Here is a 16,258-nt window from a genome sequence, read left to right as displayed (position 1 = left end):
AAATCTTCTACACGATACATATAAGCATATGTTTTGCCGATATAAATATAGCTGTTTATAATTGAATTTTATAGAATATATTATCTTTTTAGCAAATATCAAAAAGGGAAAATAAAAAAAAGCATCAGGCCGCCAGCTGGAAAAGAAAAATCGAGAGGGGGTTCTTCTGGAAGCATTAAACCGACCTCGAAAATACTAGAATTATCCCTTTTGTCCTTTTAAATACCGAATGTATCCAGCGTCTTTTTAATCAGAGCAGCAATAACCTCAGCGATCAAGTGGCAGTCTTTTGTCTCAGAACATCTTACTATTCATCGTTTTTAGATTCACTCAAGCCCGCAGTTCAAAAGATGTCGCTGATCCCAAGTGTTTTTGGTGGTCGAAGGAGCAGCATTTTCGATCCATTCTCGGTCGACATGTGGGATCCCTTCAAGGATTTTCCATTTCCCTCTTCTCTCTCGACTCCTTCTGGGGATAATTCTGCATTCGTGAGCACACGGGTGGACTGGAGGGAGACCCCAGAAGCTCATGTGTTAAAGGCCGATCTTCCAGGGCTGAAGAAGGATGAGGTGAAGGTTGAGATTGAAGATGACAGGGTGCTTCAGATAAGCGGAGAGAGGAACGTGGAGAAAGAAGACAAGAATGACACATGGCACCGCGTCGAGCGAAGCAGCGGCAGATTCATGAGGAGGTTCAGGCTGCCGGAGAATGCTAAAATGGATCAGGTGAAGGCTTCCATGGAGAACGGCGTGCTCACTGTCACCGTTCCTAAGGCAGAGGTTAAGAAGGCCGATGTTAAAGCCATCCAGATTTCTTAAAAGAGAATGCCATTGTAGTATTCTTTGCTTCTTCTTCCCCCCCCCCCGGGTAATGTATGTGTGGAGTTGGAACTGAGAAGTGAGAGAGTGTCTATGTTTGTGTGCAGTGTGTTTCTGAGAGTTATTACCTTTGGAATGGATCGGGAAAAGACTGTCGTTTGTAATACTATAAATAATCTGTAAAATTGGTAGTTTTGTGGTTGGGGAATAAATAATATAGAGCGTCATTTCCTTGTTGTAATTGTTCTCCAATCTGTGTTTTTGCCTGAGTTTTTCACAGTCCAGTATTTCCCGAGCATGGATGCGGGAAGCTTGCTTCATTGAGTCTGTAATGGGACACAGCGTGGTCTTCTGAAAAGCGGCATCTTGCGTTGCCGGGCGAATTTGGGGGGCATTCTGTCCATAGTTTCTTTGCTTCCCTAAGAACTTAAATTGATTTCTACTGAAGTTTGACTGAATTGGATAATTGATTCTCCTATGGTCTTAAGATCTGATAGGTTGAGAATATTAATCATAGTAGTTAATATTTTTTCAAACGTTTTAATAATTTTTCTTAATTCTTTCACTCACTTTCTTATTTAATTATTATTAAAAAAGGATAAACATATAAAATAAGTATTATATATAGACTTAATATTAATTTTCACACTAATAGATTAAAGTGGGCATTCCAAATACGTTACCCATAATGGAAGTAAACATGTTAGTAACAGACCTCCTTCAAAAAAAAGTCTAAAAGATAAGCTACATAAGCAATAAAAAAGGGGAACGAATAAAAGGTCTTTTGCTTTTTTCCGGAGAAAATACAATAGCTATATGAAGCTCGCACTATCAGGAAAAGAATGCAATAAAAATTTATTGGGAAAATTATTAATAAAAAAATCTCATTCAATTTGGTGTTTTTTTGGCCCTTTTATTTGTGACTTCATGTTGTCTAATTTAATTTCCTCATGAGCACTGCCAGTGCCCTTTTCTATCTGAAATTACCTCAGATGAATCTTTATTATATTTTCTTCTATGAAAATCAGATCAACTTTTTTTAAAGTTCAATATTCATACAATATAATATTTGCTAGTTTACAATAGTTTAAATTCTTTTTAAATTTTACGGGATATTTTTCAATCATAAATGTTTTGATAAATCACTTGCATCTTATCAACATTGCAGTGCACATATTTTATCCTATTCCTATTTAGGTAAAAAATTTTAAAAAATATTCTAGAAGCTGGAATGCTGAGAAGAAGGGGAAAAAATGAACCTAGAATCAAAACGTTTGGAAGATTATGAATCCTAAAATTAAAATTCCAACTCCATCATAAAAAAATAAAACACCGTTGACTATCTTTAAACTACGTCTCCTTTTTTCCCTACAGGTAGGGGACGAGCAAACACCCAATCATCCAATCATTAGTCATATTAGTCATATGATATCTGGAAGTAAAGTAATAGGAGCTGGGTTTAGCTTCTCATAATGTGACGTGCTGAATTAAGATTTAAATTTTTAATAGAAAGAGTATTTATGTTTAATATTTGATATTATTTGAAATAAGATTATCCAGATATATTTTAGACTTTTATTAGCAAGCCAGTTCGTTACGAAGCTCCGTTCTCTGAAAGTATGAGAGAACAGGAGCTGCATACTTCTATGAGCATCACGCAGCCGACAATGAATAATGCAATAGCATCTTACCGCAGTGACAGAGCCCCCTTTCCCCACAACTTTATGAATACCAAGTTCCTGGGCTAATTTAAGCCCAAAAATGGCTCCCCAGAGCCCTGCGATCAAAGCATTAGAGTTTCCTTCTTTATAGAGCCACCTATCCACTCGCTGCTACTGCCACGAAGCACTTCTCCACGCCTCACCACACCTGGGCAGCCTTTGCCAACTCCGTCGAAGCTTAGTTTTGACCATCCTCCAGGAGGAAACACCCACTTCACATATTTGACTTGCTTGCATAAACCATTGTTGTCATATTTTTTTTGCCAGTATGCCACATTCAAACATATGCTTCTTGATAATCATGTCAGGGCTTGTGGGCAGACAAAATCCTTCCTCAAATAAAGCACTGTTCCTCCAGTTCTATAATCACTGCTCTTCAGATTGTGTATAAACCACTCTATCATATTATCATTAAAGAACTGCACATTAGAGTTGGCTATCCCCAGGTCATTCCTAATTTTTCTCAACACAGGGCACTCTCTTAGAACATGACTCAGATTCTCAATATCAGCTCCACCTCTCAAACATTTTTGTTCTCTACCAAATAACCTATTTTGTGCTGCAGCTGTACGGAGCCTGCCATGAATGGCAATCCGTACGAAAACCTGTATACGTCTCGGAACCTTCAAATTCCACACCAATCTCCGAATACAATCCCTGCACTCTAAATTACATCTCTACCAAAACTCATCCTGAAGTTGCATTTTTCCTGGTGGGCTGTTTTTTAAGCAGGTCCAAATAGGATTTACTTTTTTTATTTTTTATACCCTTAATTATCATTACATTATATAAATAAAACAATAAATGTAATTTAATTGAGTTTTCTAAAATATTTTACATTTTTGGTAGACAACAAGATCACTCTGTGGTTGAATCTTCTCTTTTTCTATTTTTTTTTTTAGGTGTTGTGGGTCCAGTCCCCAGCTCGGATGATAATCTGGATTCTTCCAATCGGTACCAAAGCATCAAGACGTTGGCTGGAAAAGTAAGATCGCGAAATACTGGGGCCCTTCTGGAAATATCAAAAACCGACCTCAAAATACTAGATTTCTCCCTCCATTCCTTTTAAATGGCCGATGTATCGGCAATGGTGAGAAGCATAATCGTAATCAACTTCAGCGATCAAGTCGTGTGCGCACTTTCTCCTATCTTCAATTGTTATACACATTCACGCTCTACGATTAGAAGATGTCGTTGATCCCGGGTGTTGTTGGTGGCCGAAGGAGCAGCATTTTCGATCCATTCTCTCTGGACGTTTGGGACCCCTTCAAGGATTTCCCTTTCCCCTCTTCTCTCTCAACTTCTTCTCAGGATAATTCTGCGTTTGTGAGCACTCGGGTGGACTGGAAGGAGACCCCAGAAGCGCATGTGTTCAAGGCGGATCTCCCAGGGCTGAAGAAGGATGACGTTAAGGTTGAGATCGAAGATGACAGGGTGCTTCAGATCAGCGGAGAGAGGAACGTGGAGAAAGAAGACAAGAACGACACATGGCATCGCGTTGAGCGAAGCAGCGGCAAATTCATGAGGAGATTCAGACTGCCGGAGAATGCCAAAATGGATCAAGTGAAGGCTTCCATGGAGAATGGGGTTCTTACTGTCACTGTTCCGAAGGAAGAGGTGAAGAAGCCTGAAGTTAAGGCCATCGAGATCTCTGGTTAAGAATAAACGACATTCTCTGGTTTCTTTTCTGGTTTTATATTGACGAGTTTTTATCCGTCACATTAGAAGTATCGGTTTTTATGCTTGTAAAATAGAATGTTCGTCTCAATCGTTACTTTAAGAGCGGACAAAGAAAGAGACTGTGATCTGTCATATAACTTGTCCGTGTAAAGTTACTTGTGAGTAATGATGAGTGTGGTTTTGGATAAGATATAAACTTAATTTCCTTTAGTTCTTGTTCGATAAAATCCGTCGACGTCTTTTTTTCCCTTGCATTACCCAACAACTGACGCGAATTCGAGCGTCACAATCAGAGTTTGGATTGAACATTAAAGAAGGTCGATGGGTAATTGCAGAGTGTTCTTGTGTGGTGCATCTGGAAAGTGCGTCTGGACCTTTGAGAAAGCAGGGAGTGAGAATGTAGGTGTAGCAGGCAGATTTCACAAATTTGTGCAGACGTACTTCACTAATATGCGTACATGGCCTTTCTTCTGGTGGCAGAAAACGTAATCAATGTTAGAGATGAAAACATGACCTTAATATTATTTTTTCCGAATTTTTTGTTTTTATTTTAATTTGAACAAGTCATATTCTCTCGTTATCTATCTTAATACGTGGAAAGTGAAAAATATATTCCCTGCCAAAATTTGACCCGCACTAGAATAATTTCATCTCTATTGTGCGAGTATTTCAAGTAAAGACTGGTAAATCGATAATCAGTGATCAAATAACAGCTTTGATGATTTCATATTGTACAGTGCTATTGATTGCGTGGGAAAAAAGGGAGAAGAATTTAACAGAACGTGTCAATATACTGAAATATTGATAAACAATGATAGATAAAATAGGTAGTTATCTAATAAAATCATTTTTTGGCATGTAAACTTCCCTTTTTACAGTGTAAGTTACACTACAAAAAGGATTTTATATTTAAGATATGAAGAGTATATCTGAAACGAGAATGAATATTGTTGTGAAAAGGAAAAAACTGTAATGAGTGCGTGATTAACAGAGTTCAAATCATTTAGCAAAAAACCAAAAAAAAAGACGGAGTTCAAATCATAGCTTAACTCCATCTTTCCATATTCCTAAGAATTTTTTAGATTCTTTTTTCTTATATAGGAAGTTAAAGAACGGTTTTGCCTGGGCGCCCGTGTAAGAGTCAGGTCACTAATTAATTCGATCATCTGACATCGGAAATTATGGCTTCGGTTTGAAGCAGGTCACTCGTGTTCGGTCATAGTATCTCAATGCCAATTATTTTGGGTTGAGATAAAAATGTATCGAGACAGGATTTTGGTCCAGTTCTGTCCTGATATTTTATTTTTATAATTTTATGAATTTATTTTATTTATTATTAATAGAATAATATTATAACATTATAATTATGTTGTTCGCAACTTTTATATGGGTAATGTGATGTATTTTAGGAGATATTTTGAGTTTATATATTTTTCAGAGAGACATTTTTTTTTGTTAGTTTTTTTATTACTATCAATTTTTAACCAATTTTTATATATTTTCTTTATAAAATTGTTAGTTTGAGTTTTTATGATGTAAAACATAATTGGTTTTGAACTAAAAAATTCAACAAAAGGAAAAGATAGTTGGGATGGGACACGGGATGAAGAGGTCATCCCATTTTGGTTATTAGGGCGGGATTGTCCCAATTTGTCTCATAAATAATTTAATTTTAAGATGTGAGAATTAAAAGAAAAGACTATTTTCTGTGAATAGATGCTTGGTATTCTGAATTCTATAGCACAACAGAGCAATGTCCCTATTAAAGTAGTAAAAACGAAACAATATTACCAACACGCGTTAATTTAGTCAACGCTGGCCTTTTAGTTGGAAGCCAAAAATGTCTGTTGACTGTCACAAAAATCACAAGAGTCTGTATGCTTCAACATCATATAATTCGAGTTTGTAATAACCTTTCTATTTACAATTAAAATATTATTTTGAATCTTTAACATAAGAGTTGAATAATTAATCTGAAAAGATTAATAAAATTGGTTAAGTTGGATACTTATTACACATGTGTATTGATTTTTCTAAATTATTTTATTTAATATGTACGTTAAAATTAACTCTTAATAAAAAATAAATTTTTTTACAATTAATAAGATTATTTTGAAAAAATACTATAAATTTCATAGACAAGTTGGATTAAGTCTTGTATTTAAAATTAAATCTAATTCTCAACGAGTTTTTAAAAGGTTATAGCTAATAAATTAGATTATGAGATTACATGATTATATCAATGCATAGATTTTTCAGCCTTGAAATATGTTTTATGACAACCACTTGAATGCGTTGGCAACTGCAAATAAGATAAAGGTGATGTCAGGTCAAAAAAAAAAAAGAAGGTGAAGAAGTAAACACAGATTATTTCAGGGCCCAAAAAGACATAAAAGAAACTCGGTCGACAATTAATTGGGCTTATTGCCTCATATACAAAATAATCTCGATTCTTCCACATTTTTCTATGGACGGGTCAAGCTCGAAACTCTCCTAGTCTAATCGCATGATAAGCCTTTAAAAAGAAAAAGAAAAACCATATTGAAAGTACCTATACTTTTTCTCAATTTTTAATTTGGTACCTATGTATTTTTTTTCCTTTAATTAAACATTTAATTTTATCTTTTTAACAACATTAACTCTTATAACTTTGTTCTATTGATATTTTTAGTCTCTATATAAGGATTAATGATGTTAATAGAGGAAAAATAAAGATTTAGTTAAGAAAAAAAACACATAGGTATCAAATTAAAAATTAAAAAAAAGTATAACTACCTCCAATATAGTTTTCCCAAAAGAAAAATCTGGAAAAATGTAGGTCTTTCCGGAAAATCTCCTCCCATTGCTTTAAATAGCTGATGTATCCCGTCCGTGACCTGTACAGAAACGTCACTACTTTGAGAAATCAAGCAGCAATCCCAAGCAATTTCTACTCTTTCCTCCTGATATAATCCTTGCTCAAGGTCGAAGATCGGAAAATGTCGTTGATTCCAAGTTTCTTCGGTGGTCGAAGGAGCAACGTATTCGATCCTTTCTCCCTCGACGTTTGGGATCCCTTCAAGGATTTCCCTTTTCCTTCTTCCCTGTCAACCACCGCGGGGGATAATTCTGCATTTGTGAGCACACGGGTGGATTGGAGGGAGACCCCAGAAGCGCATGTGTTCAAGGCGGATCTTCCAGGGCTGAAGAAGGATGAGGTGAAGGTTGAGATCGCGGATGACAGGGTGCTTCAGATAAGCGGAGAGAGGAACGTGGAGAAAGAAGACAAGAACGATACATGGCACCGCGTCGAGCGAAGCAGCGGCAGATTCATGAGGAGATTCAGGCTGCCGGAGAATGCTAAAATGGATCAGGTGAAGGCTTCCATGGAGAACGGTGTGCTTACTGTTACCGTTCCTAAGGCAGAGGTTAAGAAGGCCGATGTTAAAGCCATCCAGATTTCTTAAAAAGAATGGTAATCAGGGTTTTTGTGGGTTTGTTTTGGAGAATATGCATGTCTTTGTAAGTGCTGAATCGTCTATGTTTGTAAAATAGTGTGCTCTGCAATAAGGTGTGTCTTGAAAGGAGAGCGTCCTGTAAGCTTTGACGCGTGTGTGTCTGTGTAAATTTACATGAGTCTTGATCTGTGTTATTGTAATAAAGTGTGCCTTTTTTGTTATCTTTGATTTGTTGTTTTTGCTTGACTTCGTTTAATGTTTGATGTCTAAGCAATTCAAATTCTGCGCTGTAAATGAAAAATGCTTGTCTATCATGGAATGTTTAGATGAGTTGGAGGTCCAAATTGCATTTCACTCTGAAAAAGTTTCGAACTCAATCTTGCTAATATCCCAGGGGTTAAGACGCAAAAGGTTCAAACGCTATTTTCAGATTGCGGAGGCAAGTGAGTGATTTAATATGTTTCCATTTCCTGTTTTTGCGTGCTTTCAAGCTTCAGTGTGTGGAGTTGTCTCCTCTCTCTTCATATGAGAACACGTCGACGCATTAAAGCGTCTTCCGAAAATTCTCAGCTTAAAGGATCAGTTCATCTGCGTGGGAAGTGGGCCTTCTCTAACCTACATTTGAAGGGCGAGTCTGAAATTCGAACTGGCCAACAAAAAAAGAAACTACATAATCAAAAAGGTTGAATTAGAGTGGCCAAAAATTTTAACTTTGAAGTCTTCAACCATTTACGTACCCTAAAAAATGTCACTCATTTGAAATGCCTTCACTTCCACGTAGGTAATTAGATGAGCACACGTGATATAGGGATTATAGATATAACTTGTTAAAGCGGATGGATCATTTGTTAAAATCAGATAAAAATTTTGTGAAATTGTCGAAACCAAAAGCAATCATTTAAAACCGCATGAATTAAAATTAAAAGACCATAACAGCAACTCCTCGAGAACATAGAGGAATATTCTCTGAGAAAAATATGAGAGTGCGTACTTGTTTTTCATAAGGCACTTGCCGAAAAAGATCAATCACCGACGCTGCTGGGCCCTGCATTATAGAACCAACTAGCACCGTCTTGAACTCGTTTGAGGGATGGCCGACCTTAAAAAGCCTCATAGCCACGATAATCTCAAGCGTTGAAATTAGGCGCTGCTTACTAAATCAGCAAAAACAAAAGATTTAAGTCTGATGAAATAAGTTAATTTTTTATTTGAATTCTTGTGGGAAGAGACGTCTGTAAAAAATGTTGGCTAATAATATCTTGAATTGGATTGGATTGTTATCCCTGCTAAAAGAGAATATTTATAATTTTTTTTTAAAAAAGCTTTGCATCCTTCTTCCAGCACAGTACGTAGAAAATTTCTGGTTTTTGTGCGTTGCTCTTTCGAATCCTTTCCATTAACACCGGCTGTTGCTTCATTTTCATTTAGGGTTGCTTTTTATATCTTCTTTGAGTTTATTTGTTAGTCATCCTTTTAAAGCAATTTTTCAAAGCCTTATTTTAATGATTTCTGGTTCTTCATCCGGAAAAGAGAAAAGAAAAAACTGAAGCTGAACCCCCCACCTAGAACCTGAAAAGATTTGGATGGAAGTATGTAACATCAATGAACAATCAATATATCAACATTAATTTGTCATTGTGCATACTCAAATATATGATTATTATCAATTCAAAAGGCATGAATAATCTAACTTTTTTTCTTATAATTAAACTATTAAAACGTCAAAATGATATGGTGTGCTTCAAGAAATTGGAAATTTTGGCAAAAAAAAAATAGAACCGTATTGAACATATGATAAATTGACATATATACGCGCACGCGCACACACACATGTATGTACCTATGCATGAGAGTGAAAGTACTCAAGATAAGGTTTTGCTTTCAAATTTTCATAATTTAACCTTAAAGGGCTCCCAATTGAACTTCAAACTAAAAATTATCTTCATACATAAGCTCCCTCTGAATATTCAAATATTACTATTTAAATTTTTATGCCTAATTATATTCTATTTTAGAAGTGTAAGTCTGTAAGATAACATTAATTACTACTTTCTTGGGTGAAATAACAGTAATTACTATTTTTTTTTCCAATTATGCACTCACATCCACTGATTTCAATTTTTTGATTAGGGAGTACGACAGATAATTAAATTATAGAGAAAATAGTTAAAATAAATTTAAGGACATATTGTATTAGAAAATGAAATTAAAACTTGGTATATTAATGGCTTTGATAGGATCATACCACATGGATGTCTGAAACTGTTCTTCAAATGTTAACATTTTCAATCAATATTCAATTACATTTATTATTTTTTGGCTCGATAACAGGGGGACCCTCAAGCTTAAAACTCTAATTGAACCTAGACGTGGTGTTGCAACACAAGCAATATAGATCTTTAATAATCCCTTAGAACGATCCCCATATCATGAGTGGTGAATTATTATAAGTTGTACCGGCATAAATATACTTATTACCCATAATTACTTTTTTTTTTTTTGCTAAAATATTGGTATTTTTTTTATTAAAAACAATCCTATTAGAGAAGCACTTCTTTCAATAAGGATTCTTTTTCTCTCCCTAAAGCACAGGTATCCTCTTATTGGAGGTAATCCTATTTGAGGCACTGTCAGACACTAAATATCGGTACTTCTTCCTATAAGGATTCGAATCTTAATTCGTCACATTACGAGATATTAGTCAATATTCTCGAATTCCCGCTACTTCACTCTCAAATAAGGATTCTGATTCGCTACATTCGTTTATAATCACTCATTAATTTAAAAGCACCCCAAATCACTTTTTGGACCCGGGGCCAACATCGCCAGCATCCAAAGAGATGGGCTTTAGAGTTATGTGGATTCGATTCTGGACACTTCCATGGAGGTCGGTGGACGCTGGCCTTGAACATTCCCAAACATTCTCGAATTCCCACTACTTCACTCGCAAGTCCGAGATTTCTCCTTCCATCAATTTAAATACCCAACCTGTCCCTTGTCCGTTGCGTCAAGGAAGAACGCGATCGAGAGCATTTGCGAGTTGCAGTACTGGTATCTGTTGGAATATTTCTTGGTTCGTTTTCACTCTTAAAAGCTAAAAATGTCATTGATTCCCAGTTTCTTCGGGGGCCGAAGGAGCAGCGTCTTTGATCCCTCCTCTCTCGACGTCTGGGATCCTTTCAAAGATTTTCGTTTCCCCTCTTCTCTGTCAACTTCTTCTGGGGATAATTCTGCATTCGTGAGCACACGGGTGGATTGGAGGGAGACCCCAGAGGCGCATGTGTTTAAGGCGGATCTCCCAGGGCTGAAGAAGGATGAGGTGAAGGTTGAGGTCGAAGATGACAGGGTGCTTCAGATCAGTGGAGAGAGGAACGTAGAGAAAGAAGACAAGAACGACACATGGCACCGCGTCGAGCGAAGCAGCGGCAGATTCATGAGGAGGTTCAGGCTGCCGGAGAATGTTAAAATGGATCAGGTGAAAGCTTCCATGGAGAACGGTGTGCTCACTGTGACTGTTCCTAAGGCAGAAGTTAAGAAGCCCGATGTTAAAGCCATCCAGATTTCTGGCTAAAACAAGGAATGCATCCTACTGTTTTCTGTGTTCGTATTCGACGTTGTGTTAATTTGTCTTAGTATAGAAGGTTCATGTCTGCATAATAGGGTGTTCTGCTTTCCGGTGTGGATGGAAAAAAAAAAAACAGAGGATGGAAAAAAAAAAAACAGAGGATGGTCGTCTATTCTATAATATGTTATATGTGCCTGTAAGCTTAACTTCAATAAATGATTTCATAACGTTGCTTTTGGACGTAATTGCCTTTTCTCTTAACACTTCAGCGATTAAGTTCATGAAAGTTGATCTTGGTCTATGGATTCTTTGCAAGCAAGCTTTGCAATACATTGTCACTGGCCCAAAAAAAGTCCTTAGAATACGGTCGTGGTGCGTTAGTACGGAATCAATCGAGATGTTCATAATTTGGTATTAGTAATCTAACTTCCTCTGCTTTCCCCTCAAGTTCCTCCATGTGATGAAGGCATGGTCGCATGCAAAATTGGGTTGTTTTTCACACCCTATGTTTGCAGTAGTGTGCTGACGGGAGGTTGATTGCGCTTTTGGGTTGTTTCCATAGTTTTGAGATATGTATCCATTTGTGCTTTGTTGGAGAGAAGCCTCTTTTGCGTGCTTTGCTTAAACGAAAAACTTTAAGTAGCGGGTCCCCTTTATAAAGTTGCACCGCAGACAAGTACAAAAAATAAGATGGGATTTGCATATTGTAGAGAGTTAAAAAAGGGTTTGCTTTTGCTTTCATTTGTTGTACTTGGTCAAGTGATATTAAATGGGTATTCACTAATTTTGGTGATTAGGGATCGGCTAGATAAGCAACGCGGTGATAACTGCTGACGACCTAAATACTTACACGAGTGGTGAATTCTACTGTCTTCTGTGTTCGTTTTCGACGTTGTGTCACTTTGTCTTAGTATAGAAGGTCAATGTCTGCATAATAGGATGTTCAGCTTTCTGGTGTGGATGGAAAAAAACAGAGGATGGTCGTCTATTGTATAATATGTTATGTGTGCCTGTAAACTTAACTTCAATAAATGATTTTGGAGTGAAATAGATTCATAATGTTGCTTTTGTAATTGCTTTTTCTCTTAACACTTCAGCGATTAAGTTCATGAAAGTTGATTTGCAAGCAAGTTTTGCAATACATTGTCATTGGTCCAAAAAGAAGACCTTAGAATACGGTCGTAGCGCGTTAGTATGAAATCAATAGAGATGTTCATAATTTTGAAGGCATGGTTGCATGCAAAATTGGGTTGTTTTTCACCCCCTATGTTTGCAGTATCGTACCGCCGCGAGGTTGATTGCACTTTTTGGGCTGTTTCGGTAGTTTTGAAACGTATCCATTTGTGCGTTGTTGGAGAGAACCCTCTTTTTCGTGCTTTGCTTAAACGAAAAACCTAAAGTGGCGGTCCTCTCTATAAAGTTGTACTGCAGACAAGTACAAAAAATAAGATGGGATTTATGTATATACACAGAAAATAATATGGGATTTATATAAAGTTAAAAAGGGGTTTGCTGTTATTTTTTGTACTTGGTCACCTGATATTAAATGGATATTCACTAATTTTGGTGATTAGGGATCGTCTAGATAAGCAACGTGGTGATGACTGATGACGACCTAAATACTTACACGAGGATTGAGGAACGTCAGTGTCCAGAATTACGGAAATGTTTTTTTTTTTTTTTCCGTTGGCCAATTTAAGAGTTAAGAACATTTGTTCTAGAAGTTTTCATTTGTATTTTTGAAAACTTTTGGTGGCCGGCACTTATAGGTGAAAACTTCTTGAATAATTTTGCATTTTAGCGCATAATTTAATAACATCAATATACATAGAGAGAGGCAATTATGTCAGACATTCCGGAGAATATTAGGTTAGGATTCGTCGCTTAATTTAGACAGGAGCCCCGAGTCAAGCTATTGATTTAAGCACTCGTATATTCTCAATATCTTAAATTTGTTTCAGCTCATATTGCAAGTTGGACGAGAGTAACAATGAGAGATTGTTCGGATTGGGTCAAGCGAGGCTAAGGTTACTTAAGAAGCCTGAGGTTGTAAGGTTTAGAGAGTTCTAGGTAATTAAGAAACCCTTATGGATTATTGGATAAGGTTACGTGCCTTTCGCAATCACGCGTTGGTTATTGGTTAATTGTTGATAAACATTGTGTCACGTGGTGATTGGGAACTAGCTAGCGCATGAATAAGAACCACATAAAAAAACACAAGTGGGAAGTGGATCCCTGCTTGTGTCATTAACTGAATCTCCAATCACATGACCTTCACCAAAATGTTCCTCCCTGCTCATCTCAGACCATAAATTTCTTTTGATTTCTCCCGCGATTGCTATAAGCAATTCTGAATCAAAATTTTCGTCGTCCTCCGATCGCTCTTTTTCACATTCTTGGCCTGGAAGATTGTGTCGTACTCGTAACGAAAGCTTCTAATTATGAAATTTAGGAGAGCAGATCATATCACCTGCACGTTCCAGATAACTGGAAACTTTGAATTGAATTCAGTACCCTCTTGATCGATAGTTTATCAGCCAAATGCTAAACGCATATATATATATTGAAGCTAGTATGACAATATGAATAATTACGGTGCAGAGCTTTCTCAAATTTATTGTTCATGCTACCTACAAATAAATATAGATTCCTTTACAAAACGGTGACGGCTACATCATAATCTATGTAATTAAAGAATCTGGTGTGCACATTGGAGCTAGTTTCTGCAGATCATTTTATCTTGTCTTGTTCACTTTACCACACAGTAAATCCCAAGAAACTGCAATGAAGCGTAAGAGAACAGTCAGTACCCAGGAAGGGGACGAATTGATCAGTAGAACCTGATATAGATATAAATTGCAGAAAATTAGCCGAAGCCAAAATGAAGAAGGCTGAGCGGATGAAGAAGAAAGAGGACCTGAGAGAGCGAAGAGAGAGGTGTGGGGAGAGAAGGTGGAATAAGAAACTAGCTCCATGAATAAAGAGAACGAAGCCAGTACAAGTCAGCAGGATCAGCGCCAACATGATGATGCAGTTTCCTTGTACAGGCAAGCTGGTGAACAAGGAGGAGGGAGGGGAAGGAGAAGCTGTTTCAGAAGAAGAAATGAAACAGAGGAGACAGAAACTGGTAAGGCCTTTGACTTAGTCCAGAGGATGAAATATAATATAGAGAAGGGTTGGCATAAACAAGCCATTTAAAAACGAGATTAAGAAGAAGCGGCGGGTTAGAGAAGAGAATACGTCATCGTTTCAATCCCACCTGCCGTTCGTAGATGGTAATTGGTTCACGGCCGAGGCTGGTCGGTGACGCCCACGTGAATCAATATTATTCTGTGAAATACTACTCATTGCGGATTCTCCACAAATTTATATTTTGATGAACAAAATCACAAACCATTTTCATGTGAAATTTAATTCAGGTATAAGTTAGGATTAAATATAGGGTTAACGTGCAGTTTTAATCTCAATTTTATTTTTCAGGTGCAATTTTGTTTCTGATCTTTTAGTGGTGCAATTTTGACTCTAAAAGCAACATTGCATCCAAAGATTAGAGACAAAATTGCACACAAAAAAGTTTAATGGTAAAAGTGTACCTGAAAAATAAAATCAAGAGGCAAAATTGTATCACTAAAGAATAGGAACAAAATTACATTTAAAAAATAAGATCAGGACTAAATTACACCTTAACATTAAAATATATATATTTAATAAAGATAAGGTCAATTGGAGGGGAATATAGTGCACCTGAGGCATTATTTATTTGGTCTTATCAGGACAACGACTAACTAGGTGACTGGTGACATCCCTTGCACGCTTGGATGAGGCGCATGTTTATTTAGGCAAGCAACTTCACAATTTTAATTGACCATCTCGCAAGCATGTATTATTGCATTAAGACAGATCCCATGTCACTTGCATAATTTGGAAAATCTTTTATCTTATAATCGGATAACTTGCTCTCTTTTTGCTGGGGAAAAAAATTGCTCAACATCCGCTGAAATCCTGTTGTTTTATTTTATTAATTGTAGCATAATAAATTAATGAATGAATGTAAACAAAAACCTTAGATAGACTTTATTAAAAATCGAATTAATTAGGACCACATTTAAAGCTCTAGATAAAAGCGCTTACTCAACGACTGACATTCTTTTGGCTCAAAAAAAAGAAAAGAAAAAAAGATGCTGACATTCTCAGTATGGCATAGAATGGAGCCTTTGAACTCCCTTTTGCATGTAAAGTTTTTATTGTCAACTTTTTTTTTGGGTGCCTCAGCACGTTTATGCATTTTTAATAATTTGTTAAAATAATTTTTTAATGATTATTAAAAAGTTCCATTAATAACTAAACAATTTGTAATCACAAATTTTATAGCAAAAAATGACAATTTCTAACTTTTCATTAAAATATTTTAGTAATTATATTTCCTTTTTGAGACCTCATTGTAATTTTCTCTAATTTTAACTTACTTTTTGTGGTGTATTACTAAAAACTTAATTTTTTGCAAAACTAGTAAATTTGATTGAAATAACTTGAACGCGAGGAAACAATACGTCAAACAATATAATACAAGACAAGCAGATGCATGCATATATTACAAGGAGCATTGACTGACAGCTAAAAAACTAGTTTCCCCTTTTTTGCTTTTTCTTTAATAATGAAAGAAATAATACAATTACGAAGGAGACTCTCTCTCTATAAAAGGTTGGTGTAAATGGACAATTATAACGAATATCTTGAAATCCTTCATCAAGATCCTTAGAATGAATGGGGATTTGCCATTCATTTCTTTAAGAAACTTGCATCTTCCAAATCAGTCGCCTAACAAAGTTGACAGAAACAAATCCTGCACAAACCCAGATCTCCCAGCAGCCTGCCTCATCCTTCTCTCTCGTTTTCATTACTCATCGACGCATCAAAACTACAACAGTTTAAAAATATGAAACAAGCATGTTAGGTTATGGGCACAGACTCATTCAATAAATTCGAGTTGGCCTTAAAGTGCACAGGCATAGTGGGACGGGCTTCAATTCAAGTCAT

At 36.4% G+C, this 16,258-nt stretch overlaps 4 protein-coding genes across 4 annotated transcripts; all 4 read left to right on the top strand.

Annotated features, from left to right (window-relative positions):
• The first annotated feature begins 269 nt into the window (after nucleotides 1–269).
• On the top strand, nucleotides 270–7,679 carry LOC114753828 (17.3 kDa class I heat shock protein-like). The gene is made up of 2 exons (XM_028942545.1): nucleotides 270–818; nucleotides 7,659–7,679. Exon 1 carries the CDS (start codon nucleotides 351–353, stop codon nucleotides 816–818), a length of 468 nt encoding a protein of 155 aa, XP_028798378.1. The 5' UTR covers nucleotides 270–350; the 3' UTR covers nucleotides 7,659–7,679.
• On the top strand, nucleotides 3,709–11,308 carry LOC114753824 (17.3 kDa class I heat shock protein). The gene is made up of 3 exons (XM_028942542.1): nucleotides 3,709–4,217; nucleotides 5,918–5,927; nucleotides 11,298–11,308. Exon 1 carries the CDS (start codon nucleotides 3,728–3,730, stop codon nucleotides 4,196–4,198), a length of 471 nt encoding a protein of 156 aa, XP_028798375.1. The 5' UTR covers nucleotides 3,709–3,727; the 3' UTR covers nucleotides 4,199–4,217; nucleotides 5,918–5,927; nucleotides 11,298–11,308.
• Nucleotides 7,051–7,984, top strand: LOC114753827 (17.3 kDa class I heat shock protein-like). Its single transcript, XM_028942544.1, has one exon. It carries the CDS (start codon nucleotides 7,198–7,200, stop codon nucleotides 7,663–7,665), a length of 468 nt encoding a protein of 155 aa, XP_028798377.1. The 5' UTR covers nucleotides 7,051–7,197; the 3' UTR covers nucleotides 7,666–7,984.
• Nucleotides 8,061–11,478, top strand: LOC114753825 (17.3 kDa class I heat shock protein-like). Its single transcript, XM_028942543.1, has 2 exons — nucleotides 8,061–8,067; nucleotides 10,751–11,478. The coding sequence occupies exon 2, from the start codon at nucleotides 10,757–10,759 to the stop codon at nucleotides 11,225–11,227; it is 471 nt and encodes a 156-aa protein (XP_028798376.1). The 5' UTR covers nucleotides 8,061–8,067; nucleotides 10,751–10,756; the 3' UTR covers nucleotides 11,228–11,478.
• Nucleotides 11,479–16,258: the final 4,780 nt, after the last annotated feature.

Source organism: Neltuma alba, unplaced genomic scaffold, assembly GCF_004799145.2.
Source record: "Neltuma alba isolate B1F8T4 unplaced genomic scaffold, ASM479914v2 tig00008199_pilon, whole genome shotgun sequence".
Lineage (NCBI taxonomy): Eukaryota > Viridiplantae > Streptophyta > Magnoliopsida > Fabales > Fabaceae > Neltuma > Neltuma alba.
Note: the sequence above shows the minus strand (reverse complement) of the source record. Positions and strands in the feature narration are given on the sequence as shown.

Excerpts from the sequence above, each read along its gene's own strand:
- LOC114753825 (XM_028942543.1), top strand. The coding sequence starts at position 10,757 with ATGTCATTGATTCCCAGTTTCTTCGGGGGCCGAAGGAGCAGCGTCTTT.
- LOC114753828 (XM_028942545.1), top strand. The coding sequence starts at position 351 with ATGTCGCTGATCCCAAGTGTTTTTGGTGGTCGAAGGAGCAGCATTTTC.
- LOC114753824 (XM_028942542.1), top strand. The coding sequence starts at position 3,728 with ATGTCGTTGATCCCGGGTGTTGTTGGTGGCCGAAGGAGCAGCATTTTC.
- LOC114753827 (XM_028942544.1), top strand. The coding sequence starts at position 7,198 with ATGTCGTTGATTCCAAGTTTCTTCGGTGGTCGAAGGAGCAACGTATTC.